At 39.5% G+C, this 16640-nt stretch overlaps 1 protein-coding gene across 1 annotated transcript in view; it reads right to left on the bottom strand.

Annotated features, from left to right (window-relative positions):
• The window catches only part of MUSK (muscle associated receptor tyrosine kinase), a 743472-nt gene that overhangs the window by 191605 nt on the left and 535227 nt on the right, over positions 1 to 16640 (bottom strand). The window contains exon 7 of the mRNA XM_085641353.1: positions 11570 to 11729. Within this exon, the coding sequence (XP_085497479.1) occupies positions 11570 to 11729 (160 nt within the window). The remainder of the gene's footprint in view (positions 1 to 11569; positions 11730 to 16640) is intronic.

The following is a 16640-nucleotide window of genomic DNA, read 5'->3' as shown; positions in this document are numbered from 1 at the left end:
TTTCAGCACTCCGTTCATCATCTTCTTGTGTTTACTTTGTTCACCCCAGGGTTGGCAGGGTATGCCCAAACGTGGGTCCTTTGCTTACTTTACTATAAAGATTGTGCGTGCACAGCTGAAGTTCCTCTAGTAGGTTACTTTATTTATCCGTGCTTCTGGGTATCACTCTCTAGACCAGAGTGTGTGTTGCAATAATCTAAATGAGCATCCCCATTAGCGTGGGGTATGTCCCCTGGGCACTGGTTTATGGTCCTCGTTTGAGGTTTTCTGAAAGTTCAACACAACGTTCTATGTCAATCAATCATCCAATAGTTTTTGAATATGTATATGTTCATTTATTCAAAGGAAATTATACTTCAACTCCCATGATGCATCAATTATAGCTCATGAGTTGCTCAACTTCACAAATCCCAATTCATTTCGGCCATATCGGCCTTCATCTGGGGATAATATATGAACAATGGAAAGAATACATTCAATAAACAAGGGCCATGGGGTCCTTGAAATGATTATGTGTATAACAATGCTAAATTAAATGTTGTACATCGGCGGGTATAATAGAGATAAGTGGTGATACCTGTCAAACCAACTGATTTCCCCATGGTGTGATTAACGTGAATCTTTTACTTTAAACGTGCCAGGGTGTAATCAATGTGAGACCTATGTGAATTTGTGCATTGCACGGGTAACTGTCAGATAAACGCGTGTTATTGGTGATCGTACTTGCAGTGTGCTTAGGACTTTAAAGGTTGTTTGCTTGAAAATATAAAAACAAACAGGCTAACATTGTGGTTTTTGTGACCACGTCACAATCGTTGAATTAACATAAATGCGCTGCGTTTCTGGCTGAATATTCAACAACATGCTTTCAAATAAATGTGTGTTGTACGTGATATGAAAAAGTAAAAGTGCAAACATTGGAGTTTTTATAAACGCGGCGTGGTCATTAAGTTAACGTACATGCGCTGCATATCTAGGTTAGCCATGTGTATTTTGGTGGATAGCGCCTTTGCAAATGCTCAGAAGCATAATTTACGTTACACGGTTACTTACTGGTGAGGCTGGGTGTACGTTAGAGATAATTCTGGTGCGTGCAACGCAGTCCCTGAGAAACCGGAAGATACTGTGTGTTTATATGGGTAGTGACCTTGAGGTTCCTGAAAAGTAATAAGTATGAACAATAACAAATAGCTTCATGTTTTCCTGGGACGTGGTTACTTTCAAACGTAAATGAAAATATATTATTTACTCTATAATGCGTGTGATAAAAAAAATAATTTCTGATATAAACTGAAAATGAACATGGTAGCGGATATATGACGATTTAACAGTAATTGCGATTGTCAGTTGTTTGAAATAGTCTATTCAATGTGAGATAAATCATAGATAACACGTGAACTCCATTCGTTCATTCATTCCGTATGGTTTCATTGAGTTGAACAGGCGAATCCAATGTTTTTCATGATGTAATAGATAATTATGGTTGTCGCTTCCTTCATTTCTGGTTATAGTTTCCAACACACAAAATTTGAGTTGACTATTATGGCTTGCTTCAATAAAATGACTGGCTGTTGTCGATTTCATATTGTTTGTCCTAATATTACTTTTATGTTCGTTTATGTTAATTCAACGATTGTGCCGCGGTCACAAAAACCACAATGTTAGCCTGTTTGTTTTTATATTTTCAAGCAAACAACCTTTAAAGTCCTAAACACACCGCGAATACGATCACCAATAACACACGTTTATCAGAAAGTTACCCGTGCAAAGCACCAACTCACATACTCTGTCTCACACTGATAACACCCTGGCACGTTTTAAAGTAAAAGATTCATGTTAATCTCACCACGGGGAAATCAGTTGGTTTGACAGGTATCGTGGCCCTTGTATATTGAAATGTATTCTTTCCATTGTTCATAGATTATCCCCAGATGAAGGCCGATATGGCCGAAATGCATTGGGATTTGTGAAGTTGAGCAACTCATGAGTTATAATTGATGCATCATGGGAGATGAAGTATAATTTCCTTTGAATAAACGAACATACATATTCAAAAACTATTGGATGATTGATTGACATAGAACTTTGTGTTGAACTTTCAGAAAACCTCAAACGAGGACCATAAACCAGTGCCCAGGGAACATACCCCATGCTAATGGGGATGCCCATTTTGATCCTTTGCTTACTTTGCCACTGGATTCCAGCTAGCCTGGCTGATGAGGGGTGTTACCCCAAAAACGGTCCCAGGATGCTTGTTTCCAGTCCAGGGAAGACCTGGCTTGGCAGTTCTGGCTGGACTGTTCCAATGAGGAACAGGGTCAACTCTGATTTGCATATGGCTAGATCTGAACTGGGGTAGCAAAGTCAGCTAATGAACGATGATGGATTCAATCCACATCTGTGACTGAGGGTCAGTATCTGAAAAGTTTCAGTGCTCCGTCCCTCATCTCCCTGTGTTTGCATTAACAACCTTAATCTTAACAAATTGTTACCTCCTGCAAAACACCTTTATTACTACCTAGAATTTTCCCATCACTCTTCAAGACTCATGCTGAAACTTTTTCCAGAACTCAAGCTCGGTTACAGCAAATTACTCTCCACTAGGGTTTATTACATCCCTGGCCTCAGAACTGCACAAATAGCACTACTATAATATGCATTATCCTTGACAATCTCTTGACTACTGTAACTACAGATCCACCTCGAATAGTCCAACTCCTGCTAGATCTTGGAAAAATATATCACCATTTCTTTGAAAGACCTTTTTCAGAGCCATCCCGTAGATTACTACTAACATGGCATTTGCCCACACAAAAGCATAGGATCCAACTTAATATATGTCTGCTCAACTTCTGTGTGACCTCTTTTCAATCTTTAAAACTCTGGAGTGCAAGATGTGTCTTGACAGTCTCTCTATCGGCTGTTGAAGCTAACAATGTGCCTCATTGGTAGTTACATTAGTTTGTATTTAATTGGCTATAAATCATCAAGGTAGGCCTGTTGTTTTCCGTTTTATTTTGTTTTTGTTGTGGCATCCCACAAATTTCAAGGTTTTTACTGGCAATGGCACCTGGAGGTTATGGTACTCAGTGGCCTACTCCCTAGTAATACGCCTTCATTTATGAAAAGGACTATTATTACAATACAATTATAACTATTATTATTACATGCACTACTTTCACAGTCCTACTAAAAGGGTTCTAAGGAACAGGACTGCATAATGGATGGGACAACATATGTGTTTGTGGTGGCTTCTGATCCACCCCAAACACTTGTATGGAGTGGGATTGAATATAGCCATGTGTGGAGATAGGGAGGCCCAATGCTTAAATATGGAATTTTGCCAGTGCTCAAGGCATTGCAGTTTATCACACTGAGCATGTGCAAAGATGCTTGATCCCAGACTCCATTCAGGTAGCACTGACATTGCGCGAGTCTTAGGTAAAAGCAGTGCTGCAAGAAGAAGGCATTGTCCTGAGGGTGGTACCAACCTAGAACTTTACACAGGAACCGTGAACCACAGCCCTCTGTCTGCAGACTGCTCATATTCTATTTTGCTACTTGTAGTTTATATGTTACAATCCTAATATAGCACAGTGAGCTGTAAAGTATCAAAGAGCTTTTTTTAGTTTCAATTTATTTTTATTGGTTGATTTGAGCCAAAAATGCACACAAACATTACAAATTCCCTCACATTAATCTAGAAGAAACAATAAAACACACTTAAATTTAAAAATAACTTAATTCATTCATACCCCTCCCCAGCCTGCAGGGAACTTAATCTCTTCCTTAAAAGTCTCCTTACCGTGAATTAACTAGCATTATCTGTCTTGTTGGTAATATTTGACCTTTACCTATAATATTTGTACTTTACCTAGTAACCAAAAATCCGATTTTCTCGCTACTAACTGTGCACCTCCCTTCATAATACCATATTTCATATTCAGTTTTTCAAAATCTCAACAACCTTTATTCATAATACATCTAACCCATTATTATTTTTACAGCACAGTTCCTTTCCCTGTACTCCGAATATGTACAGCTACCTTATTCTGATTTAAAGTGCCTGTGTGAATAGTATTATATAAATTGCTGTACAATAATCCATAAAATAGTGAAAATAACGTTAATTATTTTAATTTGCCCTGTACGCATTAGGTCTTTCGATCTCTATTAATCATCATAATTTACCATTACTTTAAGTCTAATTGATTTACCTTATGACAGTTACGAGTGTGCCAAAATACATTGTATCAAGTAGAATAATAAAGTATTGTGAGACATGTGATATAAGGTTCATAATCAAGTGTATGTATAATATCGATCATATCAAAGTTATAAATCACTGCATTATCTCAGGCTATTATACACTGTTTCCATAAATTCACCGACCGTATAACATAGCCATGACCTTACTGCATGCCAATATGTAGACAACAAATCCAGAAGGTGTCATAAAGAAGCGCTCTAAAAATGGGAAGTAAGAAATTCGGTTTTTTTCTCGATTAAAAACACTGCAGAATATTAATATATGACATAAGAACAAGGGATGTTGCATACAACATGGACAAATAGCCTAAGGTTGGCACCCCTTTTTTTGGAATCGAAGTGCTACATTTCCACTCTATAAAGGCCGGCACTTCACCGAGTCTTAGCTTCAACATCCATTGTTAATTATTTCTTTGAACTGCAGATGGAGTATATCAGATTCCTCTAAAATGTCGCAGCCACAAAGTAATAAACTGTAAGTTTCTCTTAGAACATCTATGGACTTATGTCTTAGGGCTGAATCCATCTTCTTGAAGGAGCAAGCTACAGCCTTGGCCCCCTGCTCCTGAATAGCCACATGAGCCATGCAGACATCCTTGAAATGTATGCCCAGTAATTTATATTCACGTACTGTCTCCAGCTTCTCTGATTTAATACACCATTTCAACTAATTTTTTTTTTTTTGCCCTCAAAAATATCATTGCATTTGTTTTTGAAATATTAATGTTTAGGACGGTCATTAGTTAAATAATAGTTGAAGTTGAACAAGATGGTATTATCAGCATATAGTATAGCTGAAATTAATTCCCCTCCAGGTTTCATTGCAAAAGTACAATCAGAGTTTAAATTCATCAAAACATCAACTATATAAAGGGAGAAAAGCAGATGTGTCAACATACAGCCTTGGCGTAGTACATTAGGTATATTAATTTGTCTTGCTAATGCACTATTGCTACCCAGTTCCACTTGAGTCCAAGCGCCATTGTGAAGTTAAGTTGTACAATTAGACTTCATATCCCAGGTGGCATATTCCAATTCATAAGATTTCTCCACAGTTCTACTATATTTATCGTATCGAAAGCAGCAGATAGGTCTATATACACTACATAAAATGGCTGATTTCTTTTAAAAACATAATCTTCCAACATTAACTTTAATGCAAAACAATCATCAACAGTTGATGGTCCCTCCTATAATCCAACTGTACTTTGGGCAAAATCTGTTCTTTCTCTACCCATTCTTCCAGAACCTTTAATATATGTTTTGCATAAATGTAGCTTGACTATCTAGCAGTGTTGTTATTCTATAGTTGTTTGGTATAGACCTTGACTGACCCTTTTTTAAAAATATTGTGTCATGAATACTACCCTTCCAAGAATCTGGATTTTGATTGCTACACACTGCATCTGTAATCAAAGGTGTTAAAACTTGTGCCCAAAGATCAGGTTCCACTTCCAATATATCAGCCATCGGGCCTTGGGCATGAGACCTCTTTAAATTCTTTATTACCTTTGTGACCTCCTTTATCTTTGCTCCTGCCCTTGAACTAGTGTTAGAATCTGATGCAAGCCGAACAGGTTGGGGCGCCCGTAATGGACCACTCTTGCCTGGGTGTACATTGTCGCACGAGAAGTCCAGATTGCAGAGGAACCTTCAAGCATCTCTAAACAGTTGATATGCAGTTAGATGCCAAGCAAAAAACATAGCTCCATTCTTCTTCGTATGGATAACATTACTGCAGTTCATTACATCAACCATATCGGAAGTACCAGATCAAGCCTTAAGCGGAAATAGCAAAAAACTTTGGGGAATTTTGCCTTCTAAACTAAATTTTGCTACACTCAGAATACTTGCCAGGGCAGTTAGACTCTGTAGCAGACCTAAACTCAGTAGCAGACTGGCATTCCCGTTACCTTTGAGACTCAAGCAATTGAGAACTTCATCCTTCGGTGTTCAAGTCTTTGCTTCGCAGATGGGCTCCTTTCCAAACATGCCTTTTTGCCTCTAGAGTAAATTGCCAACTTCCTCCCTCTTTAGCTGGCACCCAGATCCCTTAGCTTTATTCTCGGATGTTTTTCTTCAGGACTGGTCCCTCTCAATCAATTAAGCTTTTTCTCCCTTTCTAATGATAACAAGGTCTTGGCTCAGGTCAAACGTCAGCGAGCAGTCCTAGTCCTAGTGGCTCCCTTCTGGCAATTGTAGGTATGGTTCCCTCCTCTCCTGGAATTACCGATCAACTTCCCAATTCTTCCGCCTTCTTTTCCCAATCTCCTCCTGGATCCATCCGGCCTTCCTCACAGCCTGGTGCTAGACAACTCCCTCACGCTTTCAGCTTGGAAAACAGTAGGAGCTTCCAATTTTTCCCTTTCATTTTGCCAAAAGCTTCGGAGTAAATTAATAAATGTTGGACCCCAGGTATCACCAAAGCTTGCAAATCAGCTTGGTCTTCATGGTCAAGTTGGTGTGTGGGAAAAAGTATCAATCGTTTTTCAGCGGACATAACCTACATCGTTAATTTCCTGGCAGCCAAAGGTAGCGGCAGGAAATTATACCGCACTATAAATCTTTACAGATCTGCCATCTCTATCAGTCATCCCTACATCAACAGAAAGTCAGTGAGACAGCATCCACTAGTTTGTCGTCGTTAAAGGGAGTACAATTTTGTAATCCCTCAATTCCAAGTACGGTAGATTGTGGGATATAAATGTTGTATTAAAATTGTTCCTTTCATGAGCGGATAATGCTAACCTTTCAATAAAAATGTTATCAGCAAAGCTTACCATGTTATTATGCCTCATATCCTCTCGTCACTTTACTCCTACAGGTGTGCTTTTTACAGTTCACAAAAGTACTAAAACTAATTTAACTTCTTATATCCTTATTTTCCTGATCAACCTAACCTGTGTTTTCCTGATCAACCTAACCTGTGTGTTGGACAATGTCTTAAAGTGTATGAACAGAACACAGTTGATCTGAGAACGTTCTCAGACATCCAACTTCTCATCGCCTTCAGAAAACCCCACAAGCCAGTTTCTTCCCCTACTCTAGCTCGCTGGCATATGTGGATTAAGGCCTGGGCAGGTACTGACACTTCAAGGATTCCAAAGCTTTCTGGACCGGCTCTCATTAGAAAATTTTCTGAGATCTGCTGATTGGTCTAATGATAATGCTTTCAGCACATTCTATTGTAAACCTGTACATACTGCATCTTCTGTGGTAATTACCATGCTTTAAACAAGCATAATAGGAGCCTCCTGTCTTGCAATAAAATGTAGATTTTCCTCCTAGTGATTTATAAAGGAAAGTCTTAATTTTATTAAAGACATCGAATCAATTATTCTCCCACCTCAACACTGTGTAACCTGATGTTTGTTTCCCACCCTTACAGCGGCTCCAGCACCTCCGCCTTCTTCCACTTAAGGGAACTTCAACACGTCCTGGCTTTTCGCTGGTGACTCCAGCTGTGGATTTTCCGGGTGTTACTGAATCTTTACACTCGCTGTTTGTCCATTTGGGACCCAGATTTATAGACTTTTGCCAAGAATTGTTCAAGCATGCTTTGGCACTTACCACTGTGTTAACTATATTCTCTTTGTTTGATGTATATTCTTAACTTCTTTGCCAAGAAAAGAGGACTGTTCACAGTCAAGCTAAGTGTTATAGGTGTTACTGTATCGCTATTTGTCATTATATGTACTTAGTATATTATCCCATTGGCTAGTTGTTCCTATGCCTCATGGAATTTGTAGTTTTTCGTAAGTTCTTCACTGCTGCTATTTAATGAAAATCAAGATCAGAGAAGCATAATACTCCCTTCTGTGTCTTTAATAAAATTAAGTCTTTCCTTCATAAATTACTAGGAAAATCCACATTTTCTTATGTAATATTTCCTATAGACTGACGTACACATGTAAGAATCAGAGGCCCTGCATAACGTGTGTGTGATGCAAAGTGCTCTGATACCCTACACTGGTATAAGTACCGCTATAAACAAATGAAATGCATGTGCAAGAGTGGCTATGGAGCGATGAGGGACACTGACAGAGCACTGCAGTGAGGGAGTTCATGGAGAAGTATTCTTTCTTTGGAGGTTGAGGGTTGGCAACAAAGTTTGTCGCACTGGTGCGACCAGCTCTAAAGCCGGGCCTTTCCACGTGTCATTGTGTATGTGTGAACATTTCTGTTTGCTTGCATGTGTCGATAAGTGAGTATGTGTCTCTATGTGATTCTGTTGGTTGCTAGACATACAATTACTATCACTGGTAAATGGCTTTGTATGGCTGAAATAGAGCGTCCATCCCAGTCAACTGGCGGCCCTATCTGACATCTGATGGCCACGTCTGGTAACCCGTGGCCATTTCTGGTGGGAATTTATGTAACATTGTGGCCATCAGTTGCCTACAGAGGACATCTCTTGCCATCTAGTGGTCACACCTTCAATCTGAAAATACAAGGTAATGTAAATCAGTGGGCGACGCAGAACATGGACATATGAAGCAGAATATGCAAACAACAATAAGCATATATTTGGAGAAAATATTACATTACTACCAATTGAGTGATGGAATTTCATTGCAAATATTGAATAACCAGAAAATGGCATGCTTTTATTTGTGGGAAATGTAACTGTTTACCAAAAAGAAAGTTTTTATGCCAGGGCAAAATTAGTGTTTTATATTAACAAACTACAAACTGATGTTTAAGAGAAAATTCATGTATATACCAATAATGAAAAGCTTGTATTTGATTGTAAAATGGGTATCTTTTTAGAAAAAAGCAAGCTGATGTCTGAAGGCGAAGGAGTGCATTTACCAAAAATGAAAAGTTGGTATTTAAGAGGAAAACGTATGCATGTCCAGAAAATGACAAGCTGTTGTCTGGAGGACAGAACTATTATGATTAATGAGAATGAAAAAGATGCCCTAGCATCTGAGACCACACAGAGATCTTGGGCCCAGCTCTCAAAGTATATTCTGCACCTGGGAAACTGCACTTTAGGAAACTCCTGAAGACATGGCTTTCAAACAGGGTTACCAATAAGTGTGGAGGATGGCCAATCAGCTACCTAGCGCCAAGAGACCGTCTGGTGAACGTGCGCTTTAGAAATGGACAGTAACATAACATAACCTAAAGTCAGCAAAGCTGAGTCGAATAATCACTTTATGTACGTAAAGTGCCAAACCGCATTCACTAAATTAAAACTTGTGGAATTTAAACGTTTGTAAAGTTTAATCCATATATGAAAATTCCACAAGGGCGGTGGCATTATAAAACAAATAGGTTTATAGCAGGATATTTTATCTATTGTGAAAAAAAACGTGCAAATGCACATTAACATAAATAAAAATGTTACACTTGGCAGAAAGTCTATATATGTGCATTTTACTTATTGGAATACTGACGGGAAGTCGCAAGTGGGTTAAATGGCCTGGAATACTTCTTGATTTCTTCGTGTAACTCATAAAATATCTGACCTTCTCAATGCACGGAGCAATCGGACAAAAGCTAATTCATTTTAATTTGCCTTTCCTGAATCACATCCGTAAGTCTTTATCTGTATTGTAATGAGTAAGATTGGCATGGCTCGCTGAAGTGCCAGTTTACAATAATGCAGGATGCCACTGAATGTAACTGGAATGAGCAACAAACCGACCTTGACATTTATTAATAAAATAGAGATGGACAAATCTGTGGTGTCGAAAAGGTTGCAGAGTTAGAAAGAGAATGCCAAGGGCACCCCCAACCCAGCAGCACAAAAACATTCACCCATGGTCCTGAAATGACATCTCAACGGCGACGTTCACATCACTTACAATTACGTTTGTGGTTGTAGATTTGATGAATCCTACCTGTTTATTATTATTTGATTTTTAAACAATTCTACTTTTGATGGTTTAGCAAATATTGCACGAGAAACGAATGAAACTGTAAAGAATAGAACATAATATGCAGTGAAATTTGACCCAGGAGTCTGGGACTACACTGTTGCAAGTGGCGCAAAGAAACTGCACAATGTGAAAATTAATGACACCCTTATAATTACATAGTTGTGAAAGTACATAATATACATATATAACTAACGCTTGTAGTTTAACTGAATGCTACCAGTGGGTTTGTACCAATATATAATTTAATAAATATTGGGGTAAGTATAGCTATTGACCTGTAAGAATAAAGAAAAATAGAAGTTGGTAGTGATCCTAGGATATCTGGAATTGCTCTGCTAAAGGAGAAATGTTGCACCAATAGTTGGACCGACCCACCGAAACTAACCATTTTTCAACTAGTCAATATGTACAAATTTCGGGGCATATCAGCAAGGGCCGGCAATAATTATCGCTCAGCGCTCTTAGCGTGAGGATAATTATCGCTGGCCAACTCAGAATTTTATTGCAGAGATAGCGTGCTATTAGCAACGCTTATCTCCAAAGCAATATAATTCAGAGCGCAAGCTGCCAAATGTGCGATTATCGCTGGAAATCCAGCGATAATCACACAACTTTTGGCGATAGCCTGCTGATAGGGCCTCACATACTTAGCCATGATATCCACCTTCCATAGGATATCATGGCTAAGTGAGTTTCAAAGCAGGCGTAAGGAAAGTAGCGATAACAGAGGTTATCGCTACTTTTCTTGTCGCTATACTGCTTTGCGTGAGGCTTGATAATAGGAGAAATGTCGCTTAGCGTAATTTCTCCTGTTATCCTGGGGAAGAACGCCCACTTTGCATCTCATTAGAGATGCAAAGATGGGCGTTAAGGGAAATGGCGATAAGGCAAGGTTTCATGCGATGGCGTGACCTTGCTGATAAGGCGATAAAATTATTGCGCTTTTCGTCCAAAAATGGACGCAAAAGCGTCGATAATTTTTTATCGCCTGCTTGCTGATATGCCCCCTCGTTGTTGTTCGTCATGCTTTGCAAATGTTGGTGCAAAATTGCACCGAAAAGGAAGCATTTCATGTGGTCCAGCCCTAGACTGGAAAACATGCCGTTGGAATTCAGCCCATGACCTCAGCATAGAATTGATTAAATAACAACGCTCAGGTTGCCATGAGATGCTATTAATGAACTGGGAACCTGCATGGAATTCACTGGGGGAATGAATCATTGCACAGGCATTCAATATAAATCGGATTAGCCATTGTATTGAAAACCTTTAAATGTATGCTCACGTCCTATTAGGGATTACTGGATTAAGTCCGAGAAACTTCTTGGACATTACATTTTGACACAGTTGTATACCACGACGAAGGACAAAAAAGAACCATGTTTTGTGAAACCCATTTCTGACCACAGTACCTGAAATGCTGATCGTGGCTGATGCCTTGGCGGAGCCAAAACTCCCGCTGTGCTTGTTGTCCGCCATGCACATGAACAGGCCGGGCCTGGTGACGTACACCTGCAGCTTGGAGGTGACAACCCCTTGTTTGTTCGTCTCTTTTAGGGACTCTGGAGGAACCTGCAATGTCAAAGAAGGAGGGGGTGTCAATGCTGATGGAACTTTGGCGCCATATTTGTACAGTGTAGCCACAACAACAAAACCCCACTGTGAGTCATGCAGTCATGGTCTCGCGCCGGTCAGTCAGTCAAATCAGCTTTATTCAGTTAAAATCAAAACCATAAACACAAACAAAGGTAAAAACAAACTAATAAAATATGACAAGCAGTTAAAAAGATCGTCCTATATAATTAATCAGTTGTCTGCGACAAACAATTTATAAAACATCCTAGACGAATTAGACACTACTTGAGAACCATAATTGTTCAACATGGATAAAGAGACGTGTTTTAAGGCATGTGTGAAGTGGGCTCTGGCCCAGGGCCCCAGCCTTTCAGAGGGCCCCCTGATAGAGCCAGCTCTGTTCTGCAGAGAATCTTAATCTGATGACCTTGACTAATTGTTAAACAGTTGTTTTAAATGCTGTTTTCCTTTAATTTATTATGTATTGTGGGTGATGTGTCGGACTCTATCACAGACATTTTGCTGAGAAATGTTGTGTTTATGTTTCATGCAACATTCATAAACAAGTTATTTTGGATCAAAACAGGACCTCACATACGAGAAATGTCAGGGGGGTCATATAAATTATTTGCAATAACATAGTGAGCTGCAGCTGTGTTACAAAACTGAACATATATCACTATCCCTGAATATTAGTTGTAAACACATTTAGAGTTTGGACTAGTGTGCCTGTGAAATGTCAGTGACCTGGCCACAGAGGTCCTGTAAGAGCTGAAAATGGATCATAAATTCAAAGCTGTTCCGAACAGGGGTCCCCAAAATAGGTTTGGCCCAGAGGCCCCTAAAATCATTTAGATGTCCCTGCAGGTAAACAGCTTTTAAAATAATTAATTATAGATAGACAAGTCCTGGCAGAACTAAATTGTTGTAGGTGAGCCATAGCTGCCTTCTGCTGTCTGATGATGGCCTCCTGCAAGATCGGCACTAGGAAGCGTTTCCCCAACAGTCGAGTATAAAGTACAAAAAAGGGTAAAATATGTTCTAGTCTGTTCTGAAACTTTGTCACAAGGACATTTTGGAAACACTGCAAACCATTTACCTTGTGTAAGAAAGGCCACAAAAAGATTAAATATATTAATAAAATCTATACCGAGGGTTGGGGGAAAAGTTTACATTTTGTCATAAAAGAGGCATTTCTGTGATCGACCAATAATGACTTCTTATCTTCAATTTACGTGATGCCACCATGTGAGTTTCTTTTTGAGATTTAAAATAAAATGTTTATTTAGGGACTTAGACCAACATGATATACTTTCGGCCTATCAAACAACTCACCAAGATCCAGATTGGTAAGAGCCGCATTACCGTATGCAGCCAAGGAATAACGCCCACCCGATCAACAATCGTCAATAATCATCCTTGTGATTTTTGCTTCTGATGTTGTCAAGACCCTTAACCAGAGCAACAATGGGCTAAGCTTAATGTTGTCCTCTACATACTCCAGCCCACCGCTTAATGACAAACTATGGTAGGAGTTGATTGGGGGACAGCTATGACCCTGCACAAAAATGTATTTTTAACCTTTTACAACTTATTATCTTTATTATACCCCCATACCCTCGCACCATAACAGCCAAGGGGCACACATTTACTTTTATACATATGCAACATTTCCCATATTGGTTTGTGGCCCAGTCTGGAAGCAAAACGGAAAACAGAATCAATTGCTGTTGTCATTTACAGAGCCCTGAGCTTGAGCAAGGGATCCCCAGCTTAATGGTGAATCAAATGGGATACCAAGGTAGGTGAACCTGTGTACCTTACCTCTGTGCCATTTCTTAGGAAAGTCTTAAATTTAGTTTTCTTTGGTCTGCAACTCATTACAAATAACTTATTTAAATTTGTTTTGAATCCGAGATTATTCATAAAGGAGTCAAAACCATCCAATAGAATCTCCAACTCGTTTGCTGTTCTGGCTAATCAAACTGCTTCATCTGCATATGAAAAGCACTGGGACAGACTGCTTCTCTAGACGTGGTAGATCCTTGCCCTTCTGCCCTAAATACTTGTCTAGCTCGTTCTTATATAATCAAAACAAACAAGGGGCCATCACGTATCCCTGGCAAGCCCCCTGAGTAGATCCATTATTTGGCGCAAGTTCTCCCTTTGGGATATTTCAGCTAAAACTCGTTTTCGCACAATGTATCCAATGCAGCAATCAAATCAAGGTCTTGACAATACCCACGATGGATTTAGGCCCAGACCTCTGTACTAGAGTTATTGTATGACATTGTTCTGCATTCTGTCCATCAATTGTTCTTTTTGCATTTGTCACCTTGAGTGGGACGGGTATGCCCAGACGTGGGTCCCATGCTCTCCATGCCACTGGAGTCAAGCTATCCTGGCTGATGAGGGGTGAAACCTCAAATCCGGTCCAAGGGTGCTTGTTTCCAGTACAGGGAGGACCTGGCCTGGCAGTTCGGGCTGGACTGTTCCCACTGGGTAGCGGGTCAAGACTGATTTGCATATGGCTACGTTCAAATTGGAATGGCATGGGGAGGAAAAAAATCACTGGATTTAGGCCCAGATCTATGTTTTTGGGCGACTGTAGGACATTGTTCTGCATTCTGTCCATCAATTGTTCTTTTTGCATTTGTCAATACCCATCACATCCATAATCTCCCACAATTTTGATCTTAATACAGTTTCAAAAGCACAGGAGAGGTCCAAAAACCCCATATGGATAGCCCCTCTCCTGGCTCTGACGTTTCCCTAGGTGAAGGTTAAAGCACTGCTCGACAGTGCCTACATCTGGCCTAAATTCAAACTGTACATCCGCCAGCACGTGATTTTCCTTTGCACAATCTTCCAGCTTGGAAATTAAAATTCTCCCCAGTATTTTTAACGTGCGATTTAATAAAGACATAGGCCGATAGCATCCTGGGTCATTTCTATCACCTTTTTTAAAAATAGGAACCACAATGGCCTCCCTCCAAAATGGAACTAAAGTGCCTACAATTGCTGCTCTTATGTTTGAAATCAGGTGGGCCAAAAGTGGAAAATTCACCTTAGAAAATTCAATAGGAACTCTGTCCGAGTCTGAGGCTTTCCCAACTTTCTCCTGACTGTCAGCGCAACATCATTGGAACTAATAAGACTTTTGAAATGAAGAGCTTCTCCATGGTCCAAAGTGTCCGTGTCCAAATCATAAGGTAAAGGGAGAGAATGATCAGGATAAACATTTTTGGGAAAATGCTAAACCCACCTTTATACAGGGATAAGGCACTGAATCTTGGGGCTGTGATAGCCCGTGAAAAAATATTATTGACTGCCTTCCAAAAGGCAGAACTATCATTAAGGGACCCTGCCAACTCAAGGTCTGCTCATGCCTTTACTCTAATCTCTGACTTTCTCACCTCCAATACTTCCTTGTAATCTTTTCTGGCCCTGATAATCTGAGCACTATCTTGTGGGTGTTTCCTTGGTACCGCTTTAAGAAATTGATGCGCAGCAGTACATGCATGATTGAACCAACACTGAAGATGTTGGCTCTTAGCCTGCTTATTTGTAGTCAATTTTGAGGTGATAGAGGCACATAAGAGGTTAAAAGTAGCTAAAATGGAGCCGGTTCTTCCTCGGGTTTCCTTTGAACAGTGTAGATTCTGATTCTCCCTAATTAACTCATGCAAGGAAAGATTGGTATTTACTTTCTCCAACTTAACCTTAGCTCATTTATTCCGTGAGTATTCAATCTCATATCACCCTGATTCTTTCCACCCCCTTAAATTAATGGTAAAAATAGCTAGGAATGTATTGTGGTAATAAGTGACATTACATTTCTGTAAAATGGGGGCTAGGTCAGAAGAAAAACGCATATGATCTATATTACTACATCTACCATTACCCTTGAAAGTAGGGAGGAGTAGCATTTCAGGAGCTATGTAATCACTACCAACAACCAGATCCCTGCACACAATAATATTATTCAAGTCCTATCCATAGATCACATGCTTAAAATGTGTCAAAGCTGTCCCCTCAAAGTCCTCGAGGCCACATGTTTTATACACAACAGGACAACTTGAACCTATATAATAAAATCTCCAACCCATGACAATAGAATCTCCTTTTAATGCTTGTCCTGAAATCTCTTCTTCTTGGTTTTCTATCATATAAGTCACATTTAGATCACAACAATTGTAGTAAAAATTAAACAGCAACAAATGAAAACATGATCCAGGGTAGCATTTGGCAGTGAGGAGAGGAATAAACTTCTGTAATTACCAACTTAGTTAAATTTCCAGATGTCAAAATCATCAACCCTCCGTTAGCCCTACCAATCATCGAAGGAATAGCTGGGATACACCAAGAATGAAAGATATCAGGATATAAGGTAAATAGAAATAAGACAGAAATTATGGAATTGAACCAATCAAAACAAACCCCGGAGGCAAAATCGCGTATGCGCTACCTTGGTATTATAATTACGCAGAAATTAGGGGATGTAACTTTTGTGAATTGGAAAAAGATTAGCCAGGAGGTAGGGAGATTGCTGGTTAGGTGGGCAAACCTCCCTCTAAATTTGTATGGTAGGGTAAACTTTATTAAGATGATTATTTTACCAAAAATCACTTTTCTTTTTAATTCTATACCATTACTATTTGATAAAAGGGAGATTGCTAAACTACAAGGAAGGATAGGTAGCTTTATTTGGGCCTCGAAGGGTTCTTGCATATCTTGGAAAAGATTAAGGAGGAGGTTGGTGAAGGGCGGGCTGGCATTACCCGATCTAATGATCTATGGGCATGCTTTCTTCTTTAAGAACTGTTGGATGCTTTTACATAAAGCTGATAGCGCAGCAATAGGAATCCTCTTTGGGGCAATGCTTAGTGAGCTGAGGGAGGGACAAGA

The sequence above is a fragment of the Triturus cristatus genome, chromosome 2_2 (genome assembly GCF_964204655.1).
Source record: "Triturus cristatus chromosome 2_2, aTriCri1.1, whole genome shotgun sequence".
In the NCBI taxonomy this organism is placed as follows: domain Eukaryota; kingdom Metazoa; phylum Chordata; class Amphibia; order Caudata; family Salamandridae; genus Triturus; species Triturus cristatus.
This window is presented reverse-complemented; position numbering and strand designations above follow the sequence as displayed.